The 23,435-nt window shown below is 41.5% G+C and overlaps 1 protein-coding gene across 1 annotated transcript; it reads left to right on the forward strand.

Moving 5' to 3' along the window:
• The first annotated feature begins 1,957 nt into the window (after window positions 1-1,957).
• Window positions 1,958-14,473, forward strand: RAB43 (RAB43, member RAS oncogene family). The gene is made up of 3 exons (XM_034066156.1): window positions 1,958-2,167; window positions 11,862-12,045; window positions 12,940-14,473. The coding sequence occupies exons 1-3, from the start codon at window positions 1,958-1,960 to the stop codon at window positions 13,191-13,193; spliced, it is 648 nt and encodes a 215-aa protein (XP_033922047.1). The 3' UTR covers window positions 13,194-14,473.
• Window positions 14,474-23,435: the final 8,962 nt, after the last annotated feature.

The following is a 23,435-nucleotide window of genomic DNA, read 5'->3' on the forward strand; positions in this document are numbered from 1 at the left end:
AAAAGGACACTAAGGGCAGTACAGGGGGTCTTCTACCATCTTGTGGTGCTGTTTTCCAGTAACTACTAGAGTAGTGCTACTAGAGACACTCCTAGAGTGTGCTTTTTAGCATTCTCTACTCTTCTCTTACGAACAACTGTGAACTACAACCAGATACAAATTGGAATTGACTCAAACCCATTTGATTTTCTCTAATCTTTGCAAGAACCAGGTGTTAACACCAATGGAGCTTGGGGATTAAGACAAGCATTTTAACATTCATAGCACTATTTACAGATCTCACAACTTGAGAAAACTAATGAAGGATCCATAAAGCGAGGAATCATGGGTTTTGTTTGGGGAATTCTGTTTTGGAAGCAATTAAAGGCTCCTGCTGACAAGCAGCAACAATAACAGTTAATAGATAAAAAAGGTTTGTGATGATCTGTAGCACAGATAATGCAATACCTGGTTTAGAATCATCTCCATTAAAGTAGTACCTTAATTCTTCCACTAAAATCAAGTCACAAAGTCAATTCTAAATATTAAAGACTCTCATCTCTAGCAATATTTCTTCCTAAGTAACCTGAATTCCCTGAAGTGCTTTGCTCAGACACTGGAAACATAAAGAGTGCTCATTAGCATGACAGCATATATATGGTGATGTCTTACTTCCTCCATAACACTTTCTCTGTTCTGGTTGAGCAATACCCTAGAACTACTGCTGGCTTAATTCAGTTACAGCTACCAGGAACAGAAAGCCTTTATTCCAGCCTGAAGGAGTACTTATACCTCTGCTCTTGCTGGGAGGTTACCATGGCCCACCAAAAATATATATCCAGACCTGAAAAGGAATAATCATGAACAACTGAATACATCGATACAGTGCAATTCAGTCCAGACTGGCCTGGTTGGTCTGTCCTGGCTCACTCACACCTCGGGCTGTTCTCCTGCATAACTACCTCTGGGAAGATTTAACTCTCTGCCATTAAGCAGTTTCATTTCACGGTTTTATCATTTGAAACTACGAGGATGGAATTTAGCACATTTTTGTTGCAAATAATAGAATAACAAAATGGGCTGTGTCAAAGTATTTTATTAGTAAAGCAGATTTTTATTAGCATCTTGACTCACCACATAATCTAAAGGAGAGGGTCTAATAAAGAGCAGTTTGGTTTGTAGATAACCCAGGTTGCAGCTAAAACACAAGTCCAGATTGCTTATCTCAATACACAAAACCAGCCTGTGATTCAATATACAACCACACACACACACGTGTAAGACAGGTAGCATGATGTCAGCAGTTTTAAAGCTGTCTCTGGCAGTGCAGCACCCTGCAAGTGAATAAACATAGCCCTGAGCCTTGGACTGTGACTCTGGAAACAAACCACACCCCAGTCAGGACCTAAAAATGAACAGCCAACAAGACCAATCAGCTGTACTTCCTGGATGACTGACTGCATGGTAACTGCACCTGTTTGTTCCGATGTGTCAGGAACGGTGAAATGTATCAGAAGGAATACACCACACAAACACACCACTCCGGCAAGAATGCGGACGGATACCCCCATGTGCAGTGCTCTGGACCTGGGCACCGGTCGTGGTCAGCGGCTCCTCAGTACCACTCAGGACAGCTGATTCTAACGTACTTGATTGCCCACACACCATAGTTTATGTCGGTCGGACCGCAACCCCCGCGGGCCCCTCCTGCCCCGGCCCACAGCAGGACCCGCCGGCTTCACCGCGGCCTACGGCGGTCGGGAAATCCGGCGGGAGGCGGCGGGGAGCCGGGAGCCTGCCCCAGCCGGCAGCCGCGCCCTCCCCGGCCGGGGGCGGTCATGCTTGCCCGGGGGGCGGCCACCGCGGCTGGGGCGGGGAGCGGCCGGGAGGCGGGCCTGGCACGGCTGGGGGGCGGCGGGCGCTGCGCAGAGGCCGGCTCCCCTCTGCGACGGGCGGAAGGCCGGAGGGCGGCAGCGCCATGCCCGGCCCGGCAGCGCCGGGGTCCGGCCCCGACTCGGAGGAGAGTTACGACTTCCTCTTCAAGCTGGTGCTCATCGGGGACGCCAGCGTGGGCAAAACCTGCCTTGTGCAGCGCTTCAAGACCGGGGCCTTCGCCGAGCGCCAGGGCAGCACCATTGGCGTGGACTTCACCATGAAGAGCCTGGAGATCCAGGGCAAGCGGGTGAAGGTGAGCGCCAGTCCCGAGGCGGGCAGGGGGCTGCGGCTCGCCTCCTGGCCCGCCGCCGCGGAGCTCCGTGTCGATGGGGCCGCCGTGCCTGGGGGACGGGCTGCTCGGCCCCGGGGCCGCCTATCCCGAACTGCTCCTACGGGCGAGGAGGGACCAAGCGCGTCCGTACCCGCGTCCTGCTGCGGCGAGAGCAGCGGTGTGGCTGCGGGCCCTCCTCAGCACCGCACGGACACTGGTAAAAGCGCCGCTGCGAACCCGCACTGCCCCCGGTGTGCCGTAATGCAGCACCCGTTTCCAGTGAGGCTTCTGGCCACGGTGTGTTTACGAGCCGGGAGGAACCTCAGCTGGCCTGTAATGTTTCCAGGAAGGGACGTGGAACTGGCAGAGCGGGAGAAGCTGGGGAAGCGGCTGTTAGATGAGGCGTATTTAAAAGTTACCTTAAAGAACTGTTTACAGGGTGTAATTTACATAGTTCTTCTCACACCAGAATAAATAACCCTAAATTTGACTAATGCTTTTCTTAGGATAGAGAAAATCTGCTAATCGTTAGGGTTAGAAAGAGGATAAGGACGTCTGCCCAGTGCACTCAGACCCTCAGCAGCACAGGCTCCAGAACAGGGTGCTCCAACAGCCAGGCAAGGCTTAAAGCACCCGCGGTTCGTAGGGGGCGGCTGGGATCAGCCCCCTCCAGAGCGGAGTCGTAAAACTACTCTTCGTTATCCCAGGGGGACTGGAAAGAGCTTGGTGCAGTCACTGCCTGGGAAATACCAGGTGATTGTAAAGCTTTTGGTGACACAGAAATACGGTAATGGCAGTTGAATTTAGGTCTGCGTTTTCCCAAGTAGGTATCAAAGTCCTCTGTTATCTTTTTCTTACAGATTAACTTTAGTGAGCAGAATATTAAGCAGAGAGAATTGCAGAAAATGGAAGAAATGTGTCAGGAAAGGAGGAGGATCAGAAGCTCCAGCCTAGCAAGGTGTTGGTTTCCTTCGTGGTATTACCCCTTCTCCCATGTACAGCCTTGATTGGCCCCCAACAAAACCTGGGGACCTGGTAGTATTTTAGAGAAAAGTAAGAAAATGCAAGCTCTCAAGGCTTTCTTCTGTGGGTTGCTCTATACTTCCACTTCAGAAAACCCTGGGGCTGCACAGATTGCAGAAGAGTATTTTAAGCGTTACTTCAGGCAAATTAATCAGTGTTGCTGATTTACTTTACAGATATTTTTGTTAGATGTTGAGTCAGGGACACAGCTAAAACATGAAAACATTTGCTTGGAGGGTTTTCTTTGGTCTCTTAGAGGTGTGGGTTGTATGCGAAGTTTAAATTCCAGCCAGGCTTTTCTGGTTGGGTTGAGATTCGGAGCAGCCCAGCTACTCTGGGTAGGATTGTTCAGCAATGCTATCAGAAATGGAAAATAAAGAGGCATTTCATTGGACATCTGTGAGCTTCCTCATAAAGCAGGTGAGTAGTGGTGTACAGAAGTCCCGAGGAACTTCTCATCACCACTTGCTCCACATCCCTTATGGTGTGAGCTTCATTTTCAGTCAAGCTAGGTAGAATATTACAACACAACTGAGTGTGAACTGGATGTGTACTTAGTGATGGAAACCTTGTAACATTTGTGTTAGTGCCCCTTTTTGGTTTAAAACTTCAGATGCTGTCATATTTGCATAATGTTGCTGAAACATTTGGTGCCTAAGGATTTGAAGTCTCAGTTCCTTTGATGCCTTTTTGCTGGATAAGAAGCATATTGGGATACTAGAAGTTAAGGTTCTGAAAATAGCTTTTTAACTCAAGGCTTTGCTTGCATCCAAAAACTGTATTCAAGTGTCTCGAACAGTATTTCGTACACTACTGCTTCATCAGCTACTGAAGTTAACTAAACTTCATCTATAGAGACATAAGTGCTTGAGAAATGAGCTATTGATGGACAGTGCTGGTAACTGAACCTTTCTCTTTGGAAATAAACCAGTGAAGCGCTGGTACTGTTACCTCCCCAATATATCCTGACTTGCAGAGATTTACCACTTCCAGAGAGTAAGCTTGTCTGTGCCATCCAGTCTTGTTCCTATTCTTGTTCTTTCTCTAAGATCTCCAGTTTTGTCCAGTGAGGTATTGTCCGGTGGGATTGTACAAGCGAGTTGGCTCTGGGACAGGCTGTTGTGAGCTGTGGACTCTTGGAGGCATTGGAGCTAACAGGAGCCAGGCAGGGATTTGGCAGATCTAAGACACTGGGCTCTGATGGAACTTCACAGTAAGGCTACCTGTAATGACCAGCATATATGCAGAATTTCCCCCCTCAGCTTTATGCAGTGTCTGCAGTCTATATTGGTTTAAAAAAGCTCTAGTGTATGCTGTTCAACAGGTTGGAGTTACAGTGTACTGCTCTATCAAATACATCCTCCTCAGCTGGCTAAATCCTCGAGTGCAGGCCCTAGTTCCCAGAAGTTGTGGTTGTTGACTTAACGCATAGTGACTAATGTGCTATTGACAAAAAAATTACTTGTTCTGTGAGTGATAGAAAGAATCTGGCAAACAGAACAAAAATGTGTTGTAACTGTTATGTCATTGGAAGAAAAGATATTTATAAAATGGTGGAACTAAGATTTTACATAATGCTAGGCAAGAACATTCCTAAGTCCATAGATTGTCATTAGCAATAACAAAATTCCTTTTCTTTTCCTGAATTACCTCCTGTGAACTGATAAATTAATGGGGTATCTTTAATTTCTACTTTATTCTGTCATTTTATAGTGGTTTTACATATACTGAGTACTTTTGTCTTTGTACCATAGTTTTTCTCTGTCTTACTATGTATTTCAGAAAGCAGTAGAAGGGAAGAACAGTTGAAAACAAACACATTCCTTTTATAACAAATACTTCTTTATGTATCATTGCACTTTTTAATTTACAAGCTTTTCAGCCCATATGATACCAGGATTCTTTGCTTTTATTCAGGCCTCTTGGCTTTAACTATATTCCTTTCAGACCAGCCCAAAACATAATGTGTCATTATCTGGCCAAATTGCAAGTAATGTAACCCCATGATTTGTTAACTGTTATGTCTCCTAACTGTTGCATTTAATAATGTTCTGAACAAATACAAGTGAAGCTATTGGTTATTCCATGAAAGCAATATTCTTTGAGATCCAGAGGAGAGTGTAGCTCTCTTCTCTATCAACTTTGACACTCATAATGCTAGAGCAAACAGGAATGCTGCATTCCCAGCAAAGAGGGGATTCCTCATTCTTGGACAATTTTGTAAGGAAGCAGTTGAGTGGAGCAGTTTGTCCTAACTGTTCTGTGTATATCACTTTAAATTGAAATGCGTTGCCATAAAGGTGTTAGTTTTGTTGCTTTTGGCAAAAACTATAGGGCTTCAGTTACAAGATAGTTTTGGTAAGTCTTTTTAGGGTCAAGTATTGTGATTTGCCAGTGTACAGAAATGTGTATTATTGTTTGCCATCCTGGTGACAGGATTTAGACACAGTCAGTTGGTTAAGAATCATTTAGCATGGTCTTTGCATACTCCTTTTCGCTGCTGGGAAATTTTATGGAAGTTGCTATATTTTGAAGAATTCCTAGCACTAAAGTGACATTTCTGTCTTTGTAAAATATTAGCTATAGGATGCACTTAGTTGTTATGAATGCTGCTTCACAAACAAAAGTATACCTGAACTCTCTTGATACTTTAGAAGAATCAGGAAAGAAATTACATAGGAAGTAAGGGAGAGAGAAATCATTTAACATGTCTCAAGGCCATTTGTTAAGCATTAGCCTTTGATAAACAATAAGTTTATCAATGCTAGAAGAATCCACATCAAACCATTTGATAATACTTGTTTACTGTGCTCTTTGGCCAACCTGTTACTCGCTATTTTCAATGCTTTGTCTATTTCTATAGGTGAAACTGTTTTCTTTAAGCTACTGTGAAAAGCCTGGCTCAGTCTTCTTGATAAGTTCCTCACAGGTACTCAGCATCCCATGCTGAACAAGCCTGTTTCCCTCAGGCTCTCCTCATGTGGTATGTATTCTGGTTACCTGACCATCTTGGTGGGGCTCCACTGAACTTGCTCCAGTTCTTCAGTGTCTTTCTTGTAGCAGGAGAGGGAGCAAAATTGGACACTTTCAGCCAGAACCTTGTAAGTGCTGAATAAAGGGGAATAATCACCTCCCTTGATCTGCTAGCTTCAATCCTGTCAGTAAGCTCAGCATGCTGCCAGGGCACACTGCTGGCTCCCCTTCAGCTTGCTGTCTGCAAAGACCCCCAGGGCTTTTTCAGCACAGCTGCTTCCCAGCCACACAGCCTGCATCTTTGCAAGGGGTGAATGACATGTACTCCTTCCCAACAGGAAAAGATGAAAAAGCAAATGTGAAAAGATGTTCAAGACTCTGTCTAATGTACTTACAGAAAGCTCCAATTCTATGGTGATTAAATGGAGTCATGAAAAGTCTTACAGGAGTTAATAGCTGGTTTTGGATTTTGCTATTCAGTACCAGTCAGTGCTAAGGGCTGTGCTGTCCAAAAAATTCAAAGCTAAAATCAGATCAAACTAACCAGCTTTAGTAAGCAAATGGTCATTCAAGAATGAAACAATTAGCACAAGAAAGGTGGCTCCTTGTCTTTTTCACTTAGGATACTCTGTTGTATTCCTTCTGAACGATGGCTTTTTATTCTCTGTTCTATATTCTGTCCTCATTTGTTACTAGAGGGGTCCCCCATCTCTTATTTCATAGGTGGTTTATCTTAGTACCCTCAGATAAAGTTTACAGAATACTCCAGCAATCCCAATGTCTGTCTTTCTTACACCAAAATTGTTGCTAAAGTAATCACAAACTCAGGAATGTCTTCAGAAGGTTATGGAGTGACAGACATTGCTTTCATCACATCATTTACAAAGCCAGAGCACTTAAATCAAGGAAATAAATTAAGAACTTCATGTTACATACTGCATGATGATACACAAAATGGAAGATGATACACAGTTGCAATCTATGGCTAGTACAGTTCATTTGGAATTTTGAATTTAACATCTAACTTATATCGAGGGGCTTTTAAATAAAAAATACTAAAATTAAATTGTTTTCCAAAGAATTTACAGTTGTTATTTCTTGTCCAGAGTTACCAACTTGTAAATACAACAAATTACACCTTGTAAGTTCAACAGAGAGACTATATACATTTTTTGTAGGTAATCTGGTTCCTAAGCCTTGCATACTCTGTGTTTCTGTTCTTAATGATTTAAAATAAGGCAGTTATTAAAACTACAATCACCACAACAGGACAAGCTTCGAAGCTTTCAAATTGTAAGGAATGAGTTGTTACTAGACCCACAAAAAGTACAAGTGTTAGTTTCAGCACAGGGAGAGGGCAAGGATGTACAGCTGGGATGGCAAGTCTTTGATGACAGTGTTGTCTTAGTTTGGCTTAAATAAGTCATTAAACCGTGCCTATGTTTGACTGGCTTCCCCCGAAACAAAGAGTGAGCCCTTGCTTGGCTCCTTCTGCCAACAGAAGTGGTGGGAACGGTGACAAGCAGGTATATTAGTTGATGTAGAATCATAGAATAGTTTGGGTTGGAAAGGACCTTAAGGTCTTCAAGTTCCAAACCCCCTGCCATAGGCAGGGACACCTCACACTAAACCATATCACCCAAGGCTCTGTCCAGCCTGGCCTTGAACACCACCAGAGATGGAGCATTCACCACTTTCCTGGGCAGCCCATTCCAGTGCCTCACCACCCTCACAGTAAAGAACTTCTTTATCTCCAATCTAAACTTCCCCTGTTTAAGTGTGAACCCATTACCCCTTGTCCTATCACTACAGTCCCTAATGAAGAGTCCCTCCCCAGCATCCCTGTAGGCCCCCTTCAGATACTGGAAAGCTGCTATGAGGTCTCCACGCAACCTTCTCTTCTCCAGGCTGAACAGCCCCAACTTTCTCAGCCTGTCTTCATATGGGAGGTGCTCCAGTCCCCTGATCATCCTCGTGGCCTCCTCTGGACTTGTTCCAACAGCTCCATGTCCTTTTTATGTTGAGGACACCAGAACTGCACACAATACTCCAAGTGAGGTCTCACAAGAGCAGAGTAGAGGGGCAGGATCACCTCCTTTGACCTGCTGGTCACACTTCTTTTGATGCAGCCCAGGATACGGTTGGCTTTCTGGGCTGTGAGTGCACACTGAAGCTGGCTCATGTTCATTTTCTCATTGACCAACACCCCCAAGTCCTTCTCCCCAGGGCTGCTCTCAGTCTCTTCTCTGCCCAACCTGTAGCTGTGCCTGGGATTTCCCCAACCCAGGTTTAAGGACCTTGCACTTGGCATGGTTAAACTTCATGAGGTTGGCATCAGCCCATCTCACAAGCATGTCAAGGTCTCTCTGGATGGCATTCCTTCCCTCTAGCGTATCAACAGAACCACACAGCTTGGTGTCATCGGCAAACTTGCTGAGGGCACACTTAATCCCACTGTCCATATCACTGACAAAGATGTTGAACAAGATTGGTCCCAACACCGATCCCTGAGGAACACCACTCGTTACTGGTTTCCAGCCAGACATTGAGCCATTGACCACAACTCTTTGCATGCAGCCATCCAGCCAGTTCTTTATCCACTGAGTGCTCCACCTATCAAATTGATGTCTCTCCAATTTAGAGACAAGGATGTCATATGGGACAGTGTCGAGCTCTCTGCGCAAGTCCAGGTAGATGACACCAACTGCTCTACCCCTGTCCATCAGTTCCGTAGCCCCATCATAGAAGGCCACCAAATTGGTCAGGCAGGATTTCCCCCTAGTGAAGCCATACTGGCTGTCACCAAGCACCTTTCTCTTTTTCATGTGCCCTAGATGTGCTCCAAGATTTTGCCAGGCACAGAGGTGAGACTGACTGGTCTGTACTTCCCTGGGTCACCCATTTTCCCCTTCTTGAAAATGGGGGTTATGTTTCCCTTTTTCCAGTCGTCAGGAACTTCACCTGACTGCCATGATTTTTCAAATATGATGGCCAGTGGCTTTGCAGCTTCATTCGCCAGCTCCTTCAGGACCCGCAGATGGATTTCATCAGGTCCCATGAATTTGTGTACATTCAGGTGCTTAAGATGATCTTGAACCAGATCGTCTCCTACAGTGGGTCTTCATTCATATGTATGTTTGCAAAGAAAACGTCTTATGGGTCTAATACATAGAGTAGTCTCAGCAATGACAGCAAAACTGCAACAAACTGAGGATCATGTCAGAAGTTAAATGATTCAAAAGAGGAGTGAGAAACTTCAAAGCCTGAGAAGAACTTACCTGAAGGATGAGGGCTTGAGGAAGACTACTGTTAGAGCTCCTGATAAGGTCAAACCTGTGGTCTGTGTTGTTCCCAGCAGCACAGAGAGCTTTAGCAACTTTGTACATGCAGTCCTGTGGACAGACATGCTTGAGTCTGTCCACACTTGACAGATGCTTGAGTAAAAAATGGGGGAAGGGGTGCTGTGATATCCTGCTGGTGACATTTTGAGGTTGCTCTGTAGCCACTGAAAGGCTGTGGAAACTGTGGCGGACCTGAGAAAGGGAAATACCATACTCGTCTTCAGAAAGGGCAAGAAACCCTGGGAACTACAGGCTAATCAGAGTTATGTTGCTCCCTGTGAAAATCATAGATTCAGAAAGAATTAAGTTTTGAAACCACTTGAGGCAGGCAGTTGCCTTTGTCCCCTCCCAAAATCTGTCCCAACCTCAATGATTCTGAGATTCTATGGAATATATTTCTATAGAGGTTTCAAAATGCAGTGTGCAGCCCAAGCCTGGCCTGCTCAGTCACTGTGCAAGGAAATCACTTTTATTTACACCATGTGAAAAGCTATAACAGTATTTTCTTTTTTAATTTAAAATGTGTATGATCCTTCTGTCTGCTAAGAATCTCTCTGACCTCTCCCAAGTGTTGGGTAATCGTCATTAGCCTTGTTTTGCACTTGACCTAATCAAGGATTGAGATTTAAAACTACATAATGAACACAAAGGTCTAGTGGGAGTCTTGAGTATAGAGAACATCATACATAAACCTGCCATGAACTTCCTTGTCCCTGGTATTTGTCTGTTGACTGTTCTAAGCCATTATCTGCCCTGTTAATAATCATTGCTTTGTGGTTTTTGGTTTTCTGAGGCCGTTACAGTCCCTTCCCCTTCTCTGAGAAAGCTCTTATTAGGATTGAGAAGTACTTTCTCATTGGGTTGATTCCTTTTAAGCTGTACATATAAAGTTTGGGATCTAAATGCCTTACCATTGGTTAGCTTAGTTAGCACAAGAAAGTGATTTGATCAGGACTGCCTTTTCCAAAGTGAAAGTTGCTGCTCAAACATGCAGCAGAGTCAGAAGATAAAAACAAAATACTAATGTGCAAAAGAAAGAAATGGAAAAATTATTCCATATTATTGAGTACAAAATACCACTGCCACATTGTGTGAAGTTATCAGCTATTTAAAATTACAAGGTTCAGAAAGAGGAGAAAAACTAAGTAACAGGTCCACAATATGGGAAGATTGAAAACCCCAGGAGTATTTGCTCTGTCCTGCCTCAGTTAAGAGGAGGTGCAGAATATAAAGAATGGCAAAAAAAGGCAAGCAATGGTGTCTCATTTGTCACTTGGGGATAGAGAAGTGAAAGTGCAACAGAAGGACGGAAAATATAATATTTCTAAAAGGAAATTCTTTGGTTTAATTGCCACTATACTGAAGCCAAGAGCTTTGAAAGATTCAAAAAGGATTAGAGACTTATATGGAGGATGAGAACATCCACAGTTACATTAGATTAGAAGCTCCTGGAATATAAATGTCATGTTCCAGGATATTACACAACCTATAAAACAAGAGGACTTAGACATTTTCCCTGTAAGCAAGATACTGTGTTTGTCCACTCTTGAGTTATTTGGCTGCTTCTTCTGGAACACCTAGTACTGGGAACTCAAACCCTGGTACTAAACTCGTAGTTTTTATGCTGCTGGATTTAGGCAAAAGTATGTAATATAAGCATTTCTTCTCCCTGCCTAGATGTAATATCTGTTCTACCACCTAAAAAAGGACAGCTGTCTAGCCTGACTAGGTCTTTGACTGACTGTACTGAAACCAGGAATTGCTGGCATTTCTTCTATATGTTTTATGTATTTTATATATATTCTTTCAATTATGTCATATGTACTTACCAAACATCATCAGGGCTCTTGGGTGATACCACCACATCCTGCTCCAGTTGTTACTGCCCCAGTAGCAGAACTGGCAAGCCTATACCAGTACCACAGACACGATGCTAGTGAGCACCCTTCTGTAGTTTCAGTGACACACCTGATGAGGAACTGGAATGGCTTGGCTATGGGTTAATGTCTTGTTTTGTTAACTCTGCTAGAGAAGGTTATACAGGGGTAGGGCTGGACACACAAGTGATAGTTTCATGATCTGCCACAGAAGGATGCATCAAAGCTCACCTGCAGGATCCCAGAGTGTCTCAATTGATCCAAACTCTGAGCAGCCGAGTGCAAAAACATTCTCTTGTATGTATTATTATCCTTGAATCATGAACAAAGGACTAGAAAGATGTGATGCCAGAATATATGACATATAAGGGAGCTTTATAACAAGGTTGTTGAATAAAATCCTATCTTTTGCTGAAGAAAGCTGGCTGGGCAGCATCTCACTGTGTACTTTGCTTTATTCAGTTGCAGATCTGGGACACAGCTGGCCAGGAGAGATTCCGCACTATCACACAGAGTTACTACCGCAGTGCCAATGGAGCAATCCTGGCCTATGACATCAGCAAGAGAGGCTCCTTTCTGTCCATTCCTCGCTGGATCGAGGATGTGAGGAAGTATGCTGGTTCCAACATAGTACAGCTACTGATTGGTGAGTAAAAAGTATTAATACCAAGTGCCACAGATTACCATACAATGTTTCAATACCTGTTTCAATACGTGTTTAAGATGGTTAGAAGTTTTATTTTTGAATTAAGATGTATGTAATGGATCCCATTGGAAATTTTTCCTGGGTTTTTTTCATTAGAAAGTGCTGATTCATCAAACCAGAAATGTTTTGCTTCTGTTAACTTTTGTTAAGAAGTAGGCAGCTTTCTGTCAGAAGCCAGCTTTGAATCCTTTGCTTCTCACTTAATGGAAAACTGGGTATACAAGATTTGCAGGTTCTGAGGCACAGCTGCTGGGAGCTATCCTCATGGTAAGGATTATGAGGTTTCCAGGGACCAGAGAGGCTCCAGCATATCAAGCCAACATGTCTTGGCAAATTGGAACACCCACCAACTTTAGCAAATGGGAAATTTTGGAAGGACTCTGGGGCAATCAGGGTTTGTCAGTTCCCTGCTTTCCAGACCCAATGTTTCTGACTCAGATGCAGCTCCTGTGGCCTGGAAATCTGCTAATACAACATCAGCACTATCCCAGATCCCCCTAGGTACCAGCAGGCTGCTGCTGTTTTCACAAAACGCTTTAAACTTCCATTTCTAGTTAATTTTTCTTCTAAGATGTACAGCCACCACTCCTCAGCTACTGAGTTTTCCTGTTCTCTCTCCAAGTCACACAGGAATAGAGGCTAGAGGGGGCTGAGGAGGTTATCCAGTCCAGCTCCTGCTGACAGCAGGGCTGATGTCAGGTTGGACAGGGCATGTTCATTCAAACTTTGAAAATCTCCAAGAATGGTAATTCTGCAGCTCTGGAAACCTGAGAACCTCCTGCTAATTACTGACCCTGACAGAAACATTATAAATGACTCTGTTGTTTCTTCCAGGAAACAAGTCTGACCTAAGTGACCTTCGAGAGGTTCAGCTGGAGGAAGCTCAGAGTCTGGCTGAACACTATGATAATATCATCTGTGCCATAGAGACCTCTGCGAAAGACTCCAGCAATGTGGAGGAGGCTTTTGTGAAGATGGCTACAGAGCTCATGATGAGGCATGGAGGCCCTATGTTCAGTGAGAAGAATACTGACAGCATCAAGCTTGACAGCAAAGACGTTGCAGAAGGCTGGGGGTGTGGTTGCTGATACGAGCTAGGTGATGTCTGTACCTTTACTGGAATTTAGATGGTGCTTCACCCTAATGCTGAGTAGCATGGTAGCCATATCCTCCTCCTCCTGTGAAACCAGCAGTTTTGTAGAAGTTAGACACAATCCTGTTTGCTTTGGTTTCTTAGTTTTAAAAAGCAATTCTTGAGAGGTAGTCCTAAAAGTCAAACCCTCTGAAAAACATTATATCTCCACCATCTCCTTTTCTGTAACCTTCACCCAAGTTACAAAACTGGAAGAAACAACTTGGAACTGGTGATGTGGGGTAGGGAGGCAGATGGTTGGGGAAGAGGCTGATGCGCACCCAGAGTTCTGAAGCATTTAGCACAGGACTGTTGGCAAAGGAGGTCACTTTTGGAATAGGCGATTTTAACAGTGACTGTAAATCCTCAGCACTCCACCAATGATCAGAAAATGCCAGTGTCTTTGATAAAGGTATTTCAAGTGCTAGAATCCCCAGCATTTTGATTACAGGACCAGAAAGTAGTCACCATGCCCTAGGGCATGTGAATTGCTGATTCACACTGGGATAGGCCCAGGTGAGGAAGTCTTCTCTCAGGTTTTATTACAATTTTAAGTTATCAAGTTAACAAAAAGCAAGATCAGCCTGAGCAGTATCACAGAACTTGCAGTCAAACAGGATTGAACCAGTGTAGTTATTTTAAATACAGCCTTGAGAAGAGGGTAGATGCATTTCATTTGTTCTTGTTTGCACAGTGATAACTCCCTTTTCCAAGTGGGTATCATTGAGTTTTTTCCCTCAGGTTTCTTAATTTCATTCCACAACTCAAGACCTGCGCCACTGGAAAGAGGAACTGGAGAAACCTTGAACTGACTGATAGCCATGATCTCCTGCCATGTGCCTAAGGGTCATTAACAGGGTTCATTCTGGTCATATATTTGACATAATGTTACCAGAGTGTTTTTTGCTTAAGTGGTATAAGTGGATTTGATTTTTGCTTTGAATTTGGATTTTGCTTTTTGAATGTTTCTAAACCATCTCTTTAAAAACAATCTTCACATATAATGAGAAAGAAGACCTCTGAAGAGCTGAAAACTGCATGCATTGCAACTTCTTGGGTTTAAGAAACCAGCACCTTTTCAAGTAATTCCCTCCCAACTTTGCACTCAGTTGCTTCCCTCTCCCTGTCAGAAGTTACCAATTGCTTTTCATTCCTTGAAAACACTCATCAGGAAGAATCTTTCACTGTTGATCAAAGGTATACACTGTTAAGTTAAATGGATTTAGTAATACAGCTCCATATAGTTGTCTTTCAGATTCAGCTCTGTATTACACATTGTAGGTGCAGGTGAAGTACTGATGGCAGCAGTCCTCTCTGGACTTAAACTCTTCAGCACCTTACGAAAATGGACTTGCAAAGAGAGCAGAAGCAGGATTATTTTAAGTCTGTGGTTAAAGCAAAGACGTTCAGAGTGACAAGTGATCTTTGCAGTCCTGATGCTTTAAAGGCGCTCATTTTCAGAAAGCACACAATTAAGGTGAAGTCACATCCTGTCTGCAAATCTTGATCAAAGCAGGCCTGGACTGGTTTGCTACTAGAGCTACACTAGTTTTTAGCCATTTAACATATCCAGTATCATGAGAATCAGGAAGTTTTAAGAAAGGGCTAATGATCAATGGGCTAATTTCAATATTGTTCATCCTCCTAGAGAAAATATGAAACCATTCTTTGGTCTTTTTGGTTTTTTAAACTCTGAGGTAGCCAATTGAGGCATAACGTATGCTTTATAGCCTTCTTGCTTCTAATCTAAAGCATTAGTTTTCAAGTTTTATAGTTGTGAGATTGAAAGGGCCTTAAATTTTTCAATTAGTATAGTTTTCACAATTGTGATGTTTTATACAGAAGGGTAGGTTGAGCTGCAGTACTTAGGAGTATTTTTGATAGTTTTCCAGGACATTCCAAGCTCTCCTACATCCAAAGACAACAGGCAGGAAGTGTCCAGCAGTAGCTAGACACTGAAAATCGGAATTACCCATACTCTGGATTTGTTAGTGATTAGCAAACCCTGTATTCTGCTCCTGAAGACAGTCCAAACTAAAACTCAGTCCTGATGAATGCTTTTGTTTAGTTAGTTGGTCCTGAAGATCCAGAATACTAGCAAGCATTTGACTTTGTCATGTCATATTCTAGTTTACATCTGTAGGTAACAGTCCTGCAGATCAGCATGCTTGAACATAGACCCTCAGATAAGCTCAGCCTCCCACTGTTTGCAGGATTAGTGCCAAATTATTTAAGCCATGCTGATAAAGACTCACATGCATTGAAGAATGGTACTGCTACTACTGAGATTGAAATCAGCAGTTTACATAGTAACTCATTTTACAACTGGAGCAGGATGCAAAATGAACATAAATCCTGCTTGCAATGAAGTCAGTGAATGATTGTGCATTTATAATAGATGGATAACTGAGGAACTATTGACCCATTTCCTTAGTTTTCAGGTTTGTTTAGTAGACAAGTAGAATTAGACCAAGCACTGTAATTTTCCTTACCATTTACCCCCATATATTCCTTAAGCTAGTCTTGAAGGCTGAGACTCTGTTTACGTGTTAGTCTGTTCCAGTCAGAAAACATAAGATACAGCATCAGTGATTTGTTTGCTGTATTTCTGAGTGAATGCACCAGCTCAGATCAGGTTTCATTTTGTAGAAAACAACGACTATGGCTTTAAGTCAGCTTTGTCTTCTAACTCTTGGCTCTTCTATGTTGTAACAAGTGCAATACAAGTTTGCATGCCCTGCCTAATGGAGCAAAAGGGAACAAAGAAACAGCCTGAAGACTTGGTTTATTTTTTCAGGTTAGCAGCAGGTATGAATGACAGTGCTTTGGCTGTCAGTAGTAAAAGGCTTATTTCAATTACCAAAGCCTTAAAATACTCACTAGGCTGATAGCTTCTCGGACAGAAATAAATTAGTAAATGTAACTTGGAGCTTTTCACTCTCCTTCTGAAGACTTCTATTAACTGTATAATTCAAGTGTTAGGAAGATAGTCCTGTTTGTTGGTTTAATTCCATTAATCCTCTTGAAACCAAAAGTATACCTGGGTGAGGAGAGAAAGTAGGAATAAACCTGGGATTTAGGAGTAAAAACCTCTGTTTGAAACCTTAGGGTACAAGTGCACACTGCCGTACAGTGAGTGAATAATTCAGTAGTGCATGAGCAGAGTTCACAGCATCAACATTTGCCAAGAAACCTGGTTACTGGCAGTTGAACATTAACAAGACTAGGGTGCAATAATTGCTTTTAAGCAGATCTCCTTGGCTGACCATGTGTTTGCATCAGTATTTTCATTTATTTTTGGCAATGCCCAAAGTGTGCAAAATATTTCAAAGACACAGAAGGAACATTATTCCCTGCCTTGTAACTCTTAGGAGTGGAATGCAGAGGCAAATACTGAACTGAAATAATCAGGAGAATGTGGTTCCCAGGAGCCTTCTGCATTGTTATCCTCTGGACTGATTTTGATTTAAATTAATTTTATCTGCAGTTACCCCATCGATGGAACTTGCACACATATTTAGAATTATGTAAATACAACACCAAATAAACCTCAGCCCAGAAACCTGCTAACATTTACTTTGCAAAACAGAATGAACAGAACCTAAGTCCTGATGATTTCATCACTTTCTTAGCAGTGGAAAGCAGGTCCCTTTTACAGGGGGTAGAACTACAAAACTAAATTAAGCCCAGATAATGCCCATAGATTTCTAAGAACTTAACAAAAATGAGACCTCTTGCTTAGTCTTTTGTCTTTAAAGATCTTATTTGAAGAATAGAGCTGACCATTACATGCACTATACCTGTGTTGCTGCAGTAGTACTTTACAGTATGTATACACATGCAGTAACACCCTTAAATAACATTAAAGCCTTTCTGTTACCTGCCCCAGTATACCCTGTGCCATTAAGATTTACACCTGTGTTATTGAATCTCAGAGCCCCAGCCAGTTGACCATTTGAATGTCTTTTGCCATATCATGCCAATCCTGAGGGATCTGGGAGGTAGCATTAATAGTTTCTCTTCATGGGATTGTTTTACTCAAATAATGAAAGTCTCTTTAAATCTGTATTAATTTGTGTATTACTTCATGGATAGAAAGGGTTTTATCTTTACCTGTCCTGCTTCCAAAACATTTATACATTAACAGAGCACTGAATTTTACCCTCTTGCATTATTTTGGGTAAACAGTGTGCTGAAGGAAAATGAAGTGAGAACAGTAACTGCTTTGTGAAACTGAAAAATAATTACTCTCCTTTTGGTATCTTCCAGCCATGGAGGGTACTCAGTTTAACCCCCATCCGTGATTCTCTGTGGAGACTTCACAGAAGCAAACCAGGTTACAGGTAGAGTGTGCCATTAGTGAACAGGGAAAATCCAAAGAAACAGGAGCGCTTCTGTGGAGAGGTAGTTCCCAGGTGACTCACTTCATGCCAGCAGCTGATGATGACCATGTAGCTGTCTGTATTCCTGCCCTTGTGCTACAAGAAGTGTTAAAGAGCAACAGATCCAAGGGCATGCATGTATAGTTCTTGGTAAAATTGAAACCCAAAGTTTAGGGTAATTAAGTGGTTAGGGTGATCAGCTTTTCTCAAATGATACTAGAATGATGTATCAACTAAAAGGCATTCTAGATTGACAAATTGGGCCATAAAAGATGTCACATTGACACTGCAGATCAATGGTTACAGTTGTATGAAGTATAGTGGCTTCAGAGTCACAAAGTCCATTCTAATCAGGCTATTCTCAGATCTGACAGCTCTTCTCCATGCTATGAGTAAATACTGCCTCAGTTTTATTTTTATAGTATTTTTTGGTGCTGAACATTCCACTGAGATTTGAGTTGGAGAACCAGTCTTCTGGGTATCTTAGTTTTTGCTGGCCAGATAATGTTAGATTTAACCCTATTGAATTAGGTTATAGAGCTATTCAAAACAGCAAAAAAAATCTCATTTAATTGCAATCCCCACTGCTTACTTTAGGAAAAAACTCACAACTATTCCATGAGTAGATGTTGTAATTTCCAGAACAAGTTTAGCCCTCGGCATCTTTATCATTTCATTGTAGTTTACTTGGAAAAGGGCAAAGTAAACAAACCAACCCAAATGTGTATTTGCTGTCCATAGAATTGGTGCCAGAGGTTAGACACAAATAGCCAGTGCACTCACCTGTCCTGACCTTAGATACCATTTTTTAATGTGACTGAAAAACATTCACTTAAAAAAAGAATGCTTTGAAGCACAAAAGGGTTGCCATTTTTTCTTCTCTTTTTTAACAAGGGTTTCTATTACTTGAGTACCGATACAGGCAGTTACCTGTAGTACATAAGAAACTTTAGGTGTCACTGAAGATAAATTGTGTCAACAATTGTCTTGGTTTTTCCATACGAGTCAGCAGCCAGCAGAAAACAAAGGAACTGAATAACTTCACAAGAATGAGTAAAGAGAAGCCTGAGTAAGAGTCAGGGAAGATTTTCTGTTTAGTTCAATTACATCTGGGTTGGGTTTAATCAATGCTTAGTTACCTTTTCCTTCCCAGAGGTAAAATAATGCACTACAGAAGTAGGTTCTTGGGCTTTCCTGTTCACTTCTTGTACAGCAGAAAACTGCTGTCTATACTGAGGACTAGTGTACTGCTAAACTAGTGAACTGGATGGCAACAGCAGAGTTTAACATTTGGGCAACTGTGAAGTTGGCTTAAAGCTGTATTTAGAACCTATTCCTTCATTATGAGGTTAAAAGTATGTCTTTTTCCCCCAGGAAACCATTTGAAAAATCCAAAGATCCAAAATGGCACTTGATTTTTTTAGACTTGAATTAAGGTATTTGCAGTTTGATTATGCAACTGGACTGCTGACATTGATTTCTACTTTTCTTTCAACTTCAGATTTAAAAGAAAACTGAGTATTAACATTCCTATCACAAAGCACTTAAGATCCATCAGATACTGTAACTGACAAGTTCTTGCATGTTATCAACCTCCAGCTCCTGCGAAAGCTATTTAATACCTGTAGTGTCTACTCTGAAATCAATCAAGTCTTAGTAGGCCGTGTAGGTCAGGGGAAGATATGTCAGGTATTAAGTATATATTAGATAAATACACAAAGCTGCTTCTGTTTAAAGCCATTTCTGTCTAAGGCTTACCTACCCCATTCAAAATTTGTTATTATAGCAAGAGTCCTCTAAGTGAACTATTTTTCTTTAGTCATAAGCATAACATTAAAAAATCCTACATTTATATATTTTAATTTTGAAGCCTAAACTGGGAAACTAAGAACAGCAGTCACCTATTTTAAGCTTTCATAAGAACATATATCACTGACTACCCTGTAGGAATTTAAACCTTAATTCCCCTATAAACTCAGACATCTTAAATTACACATTATATATTCAGATATAATAGCTAGCTAAAAGAATCCAAGTTCCTGTAAGTTTGGTCATAAAGTATCTTACATAGGACCAAAACTGGCGAGCTAGCACAGATTTCTAATGGTTTAATCAATACAAAAAGACCCTTAGACAAAAAGATTATCTTTTCCAGATAAAAGCAGAGGAAAACATGAAACAGAAGAGTGTATTTTCTTAGAAATAGTAGTTTTAAGGCACCTGCCCAACTCAGTCTGTATAGTTCCAAAAGCCAGTCTCTGCTCAGTAGCAGCTTGTTACACTGCACTGTGCTGCAGAACTTGTGATGATCAACACCCGTTTCCTCTGCAATAGATGCTGTGAGCAATATACACTCATTTGAAGATGTGAGGGAGTGATTTTGGGTATCCAAACTATTATATGTGAAAACAAGTATGAAAGATTGCCCTTTGAACATGGCATGCAAACCTGTCTTGACAATTTGAAGGTACTTTTAAAAACTGAGTTAAGAGCTGAATTTTCAGAGACATTAAAGCTGCAGATAGATGCCTGCCAAGGTCTTCAAAAGCACCTAGTTACCACTGCAAAAAAAGCACAAGACCTGGATGGAAATGGTTTTGCACTAAAGGGAAATAGTTATCAGGGAAAAAAAAAACAAACAACAAACAAACAAAACAAACATTCAAGTGAAAAGAAGAGCATCCTGATTATTCTGCATTTTCATGTTCATTCCCTAATTCAATGCTCTGCATCAGTAAGCATTTTTCCCTTTATAAATGGTATTTAAATAGATAAATCTAAGGGTGAAAAGTAGTTTGATACTTGACCAAATAAAATGCTATGTACATTTTCTTAAGAGAGTGATAATATTGATGACTTTGCTGATAAGAGTCTGATGGTGTGATGCAAGAGATTCACCAGGTAAAGGCTTGGAATGGTGCTGCACACACACACACATACACACACCATTTCAAATCCAGGGAAGCCAATGGATGGGATCAGACACTGTCCTGCTTGCAAAACAGAAAGTAACTACAGACTGAGAGGATGGTGAATTTAGTTATTTGTAACTGTTTTTAAAGATTTATGTTTTCTAAGCCTGTAAGGAGAAATGCTGAGATTTTGATAGATATGCTCAGTGCTGCCAACCAGCTTTTCCCACTGCTGTGCCTCACTCACTGATACCTGACAGGTATAAACCCCACAACTCCAGAGACCAGGTAGCATTCAAGTGAGTCTGGCTGAGACGCTTGCTGGGGAGAAAATAAAAATCTGTAATTCATATTGAATTCACTGCATTCCAAAATCAGATGAGGGGTTTGGATGATAACAGTGTTAAAATTCTGCATTTTTTTAGGATGAATCTGTTGCTGTTTTTCAAGGTTTCTTCAAGAAATGCAGGTTGTACATTTCTAATCAGCAGTAACTACTTTGCTTTTAAACTTTATCACAATACTTAGATCATTTCAAGTATGAGGAGACAAGGGAGCAAGCTTGCGTATTACAGTAATTTTTTATACTTTATCTTCATCTATTTATGAATTTATTATGAAAAATATTTTTAAACATATGAATCCTACTTTTTGTTGTGAATTTTAGCAAAGTAGTGGATGCATTGTACTGTGTATCATTAAAAAGGTTTAATTAAAGTAAACATTTGGCAATTAATACCTTCTGTTGTTATTTTGTGCATGTACCTCGCGTGGTTTATTATCCAAAACAAAATCAAGTTTTAAGAACAGAGGACACACCTGTGTAACTGTAGTTTCATAGCAGCTTCCCAGGTCATCTGCAAAAGCACTGTATGACACACAAACTATTCTACAGTGCTCTATGGTCTTCTACACAAGACATAATCTAATGCACTCTATTAAACAAACAGTGCTTAACTCTCTTCCTCTTATCCTTACAACTGCCCATCACTTACATAAATGCCTACACATTAAATAGTTTCAAAGTAGTAAGCTCTCCAACATAACTAGCCAGTAGATCAAGAATGAAAACTGGAGCACCCGAAGTTGAGAAGTGCAGACAACTTTTTCAGTGCTTACAGTTAAATGTAAACAATATAGTTCCAACTGTACTTTCCTAAAGGAACATTCACATCCTGGATTTTAATTGCTATAAATTAAACAAACCAACACCGCTTTCTTTTTACTTGGGTCTTTAATTCTAACATCAGTAGCTAAGCATTTTTCATCCACAGGAGCCTAATACTGAGTTACTTGGTTCTATATTCAGTCTACTACTTCAGTAACAGCCTCAGATAGCAAAAGAGGAGTCATCAGTTTTCAATGAGATGGCTGTGCTCCAAAGCTGGCTCCTTGGAGCACTGGGTATAGCTGAATTCATTGGTCAATTCCCTTATATTGACATATCATTTCCAACTGAAACATTCTGTATTTAACTGCACAGAGCACTAGTGTGCACAGTGCAGAGGACTCAGGTTGAAAGATAGGTAATGCAAGTGTCTTGCTTAACATGCATCTACTTTTTGTAGATTTCATTTTTCTTGTATTTTGCATGTGCTCTGCACATCTAGAGTATAATTTAAAATCTCTGTGGGGAAAATAAAACAACTTACCCCAGAAATACAAAGGGAAAAGCAAGTTGTGAATTGCAAGGCTGTGATATGACACAAAATGGAACAGTTCATGTACAAAGATGGGTGTAATTTATGTAAATACCACCATTATTATAACAAAGCCCCAAAATATAAATGTAAAACAAGTCTCTCTGAACCTTGTAAAGCAGGTGGCCTTCCAAAGCAAGCCTGTGCTTTCACAGCACACACCTATGTCACCTTGCAGGAACCTTGGAACCTGCCTGTCTGGCTGCTAGTGAGCTCTCACAGTATTCCCAGAGCAGAAAGGACACACACATGTGTTAACTGTAGTTTCATAGCTGCTTCTCAGGTCATCTTCAAAAGCACTATATGACACACAAACAGCACAACTCTGACTGATGAGGGAGCAAGATGGATGGCCAGAATCCCCCAGGACACCCTTGTGCACCCCTGAAAATGTAAATAGGCTAAACCAGTTATAAAGGGTAATGCCGAGGGAAAAAAGCCCCACACACTGAGACCAAAACAAAACTGCCCTGATCTCCACTGCCTGATCATTTGTGTCTGTGGCAAATTAAATACATCTCATTACCAGGCCTCTTTTGGTAACTTGAATTTATTGTCAAAAACAACCATGACAACTGTTTACTTGGCTTATTGTTAGGGCATGAGACAGACACTTCAAAGGGACTTCTTAGCTGCATGTCTAGGAACGCTTCCTTGAATTCCCTAGGAATGTGGAATAGTTTGGCTACACAAGATCTCACACACCACAACCACTGTTTTTCCTTGTTAGTGAAGTAAATTGCTCTCCGTTATGTAGCTGGCACCCACAAAAAAAAAAAACAACCTGATTTTTTGTAGTCTAGGTTCACTGAATATTTCTTCTCCTTACCTATGGTGAGGATCTCAGCTTTTAAACTAGCAGAAAGGATATTCAGAGATACACCCCAACAAAATGAGATCCAAGTCCTACTGAAAACTCATTTCTTATTCTGAGAAACACTCTTACCTATACAACAGTGCTGCTTCTGCTTCGGAAAGACACCAACAGATAAATCTGCAGTAAAGCTTGCTGGGCATTCCAATGTAAGACACATTTAACATGCCTTTAGGTCCTATACTGCATTCTCAGACCAACAAAATGGAAGAAGTTTTAATCAAGAAGCTGAGTCTCAGGTGGCCTTAATTAAACAAAGTAAACCCATCTGTGCTAGTTTGGCTATGTACTGATTCATCGTGTTCACATTAGTGACCACTGAAGTGTTCC

Source organism: Melopsittacus undulatus, chromosome 9, assembly GCF_012275295.1.
Source record: "Melopsittacus undulatus isolate bMelUnd1 chromosome 9, bMelUnd1.mat.Z, whole genome shotgun sequence".
NCBI classification, from domain to species: domain Eukaryota; kingdom Metazoa; phylum Chordata; class Aves; order Psittaciformes; family Psittaculidae; genus Melopsittacus; species Melopsittacus undulatus.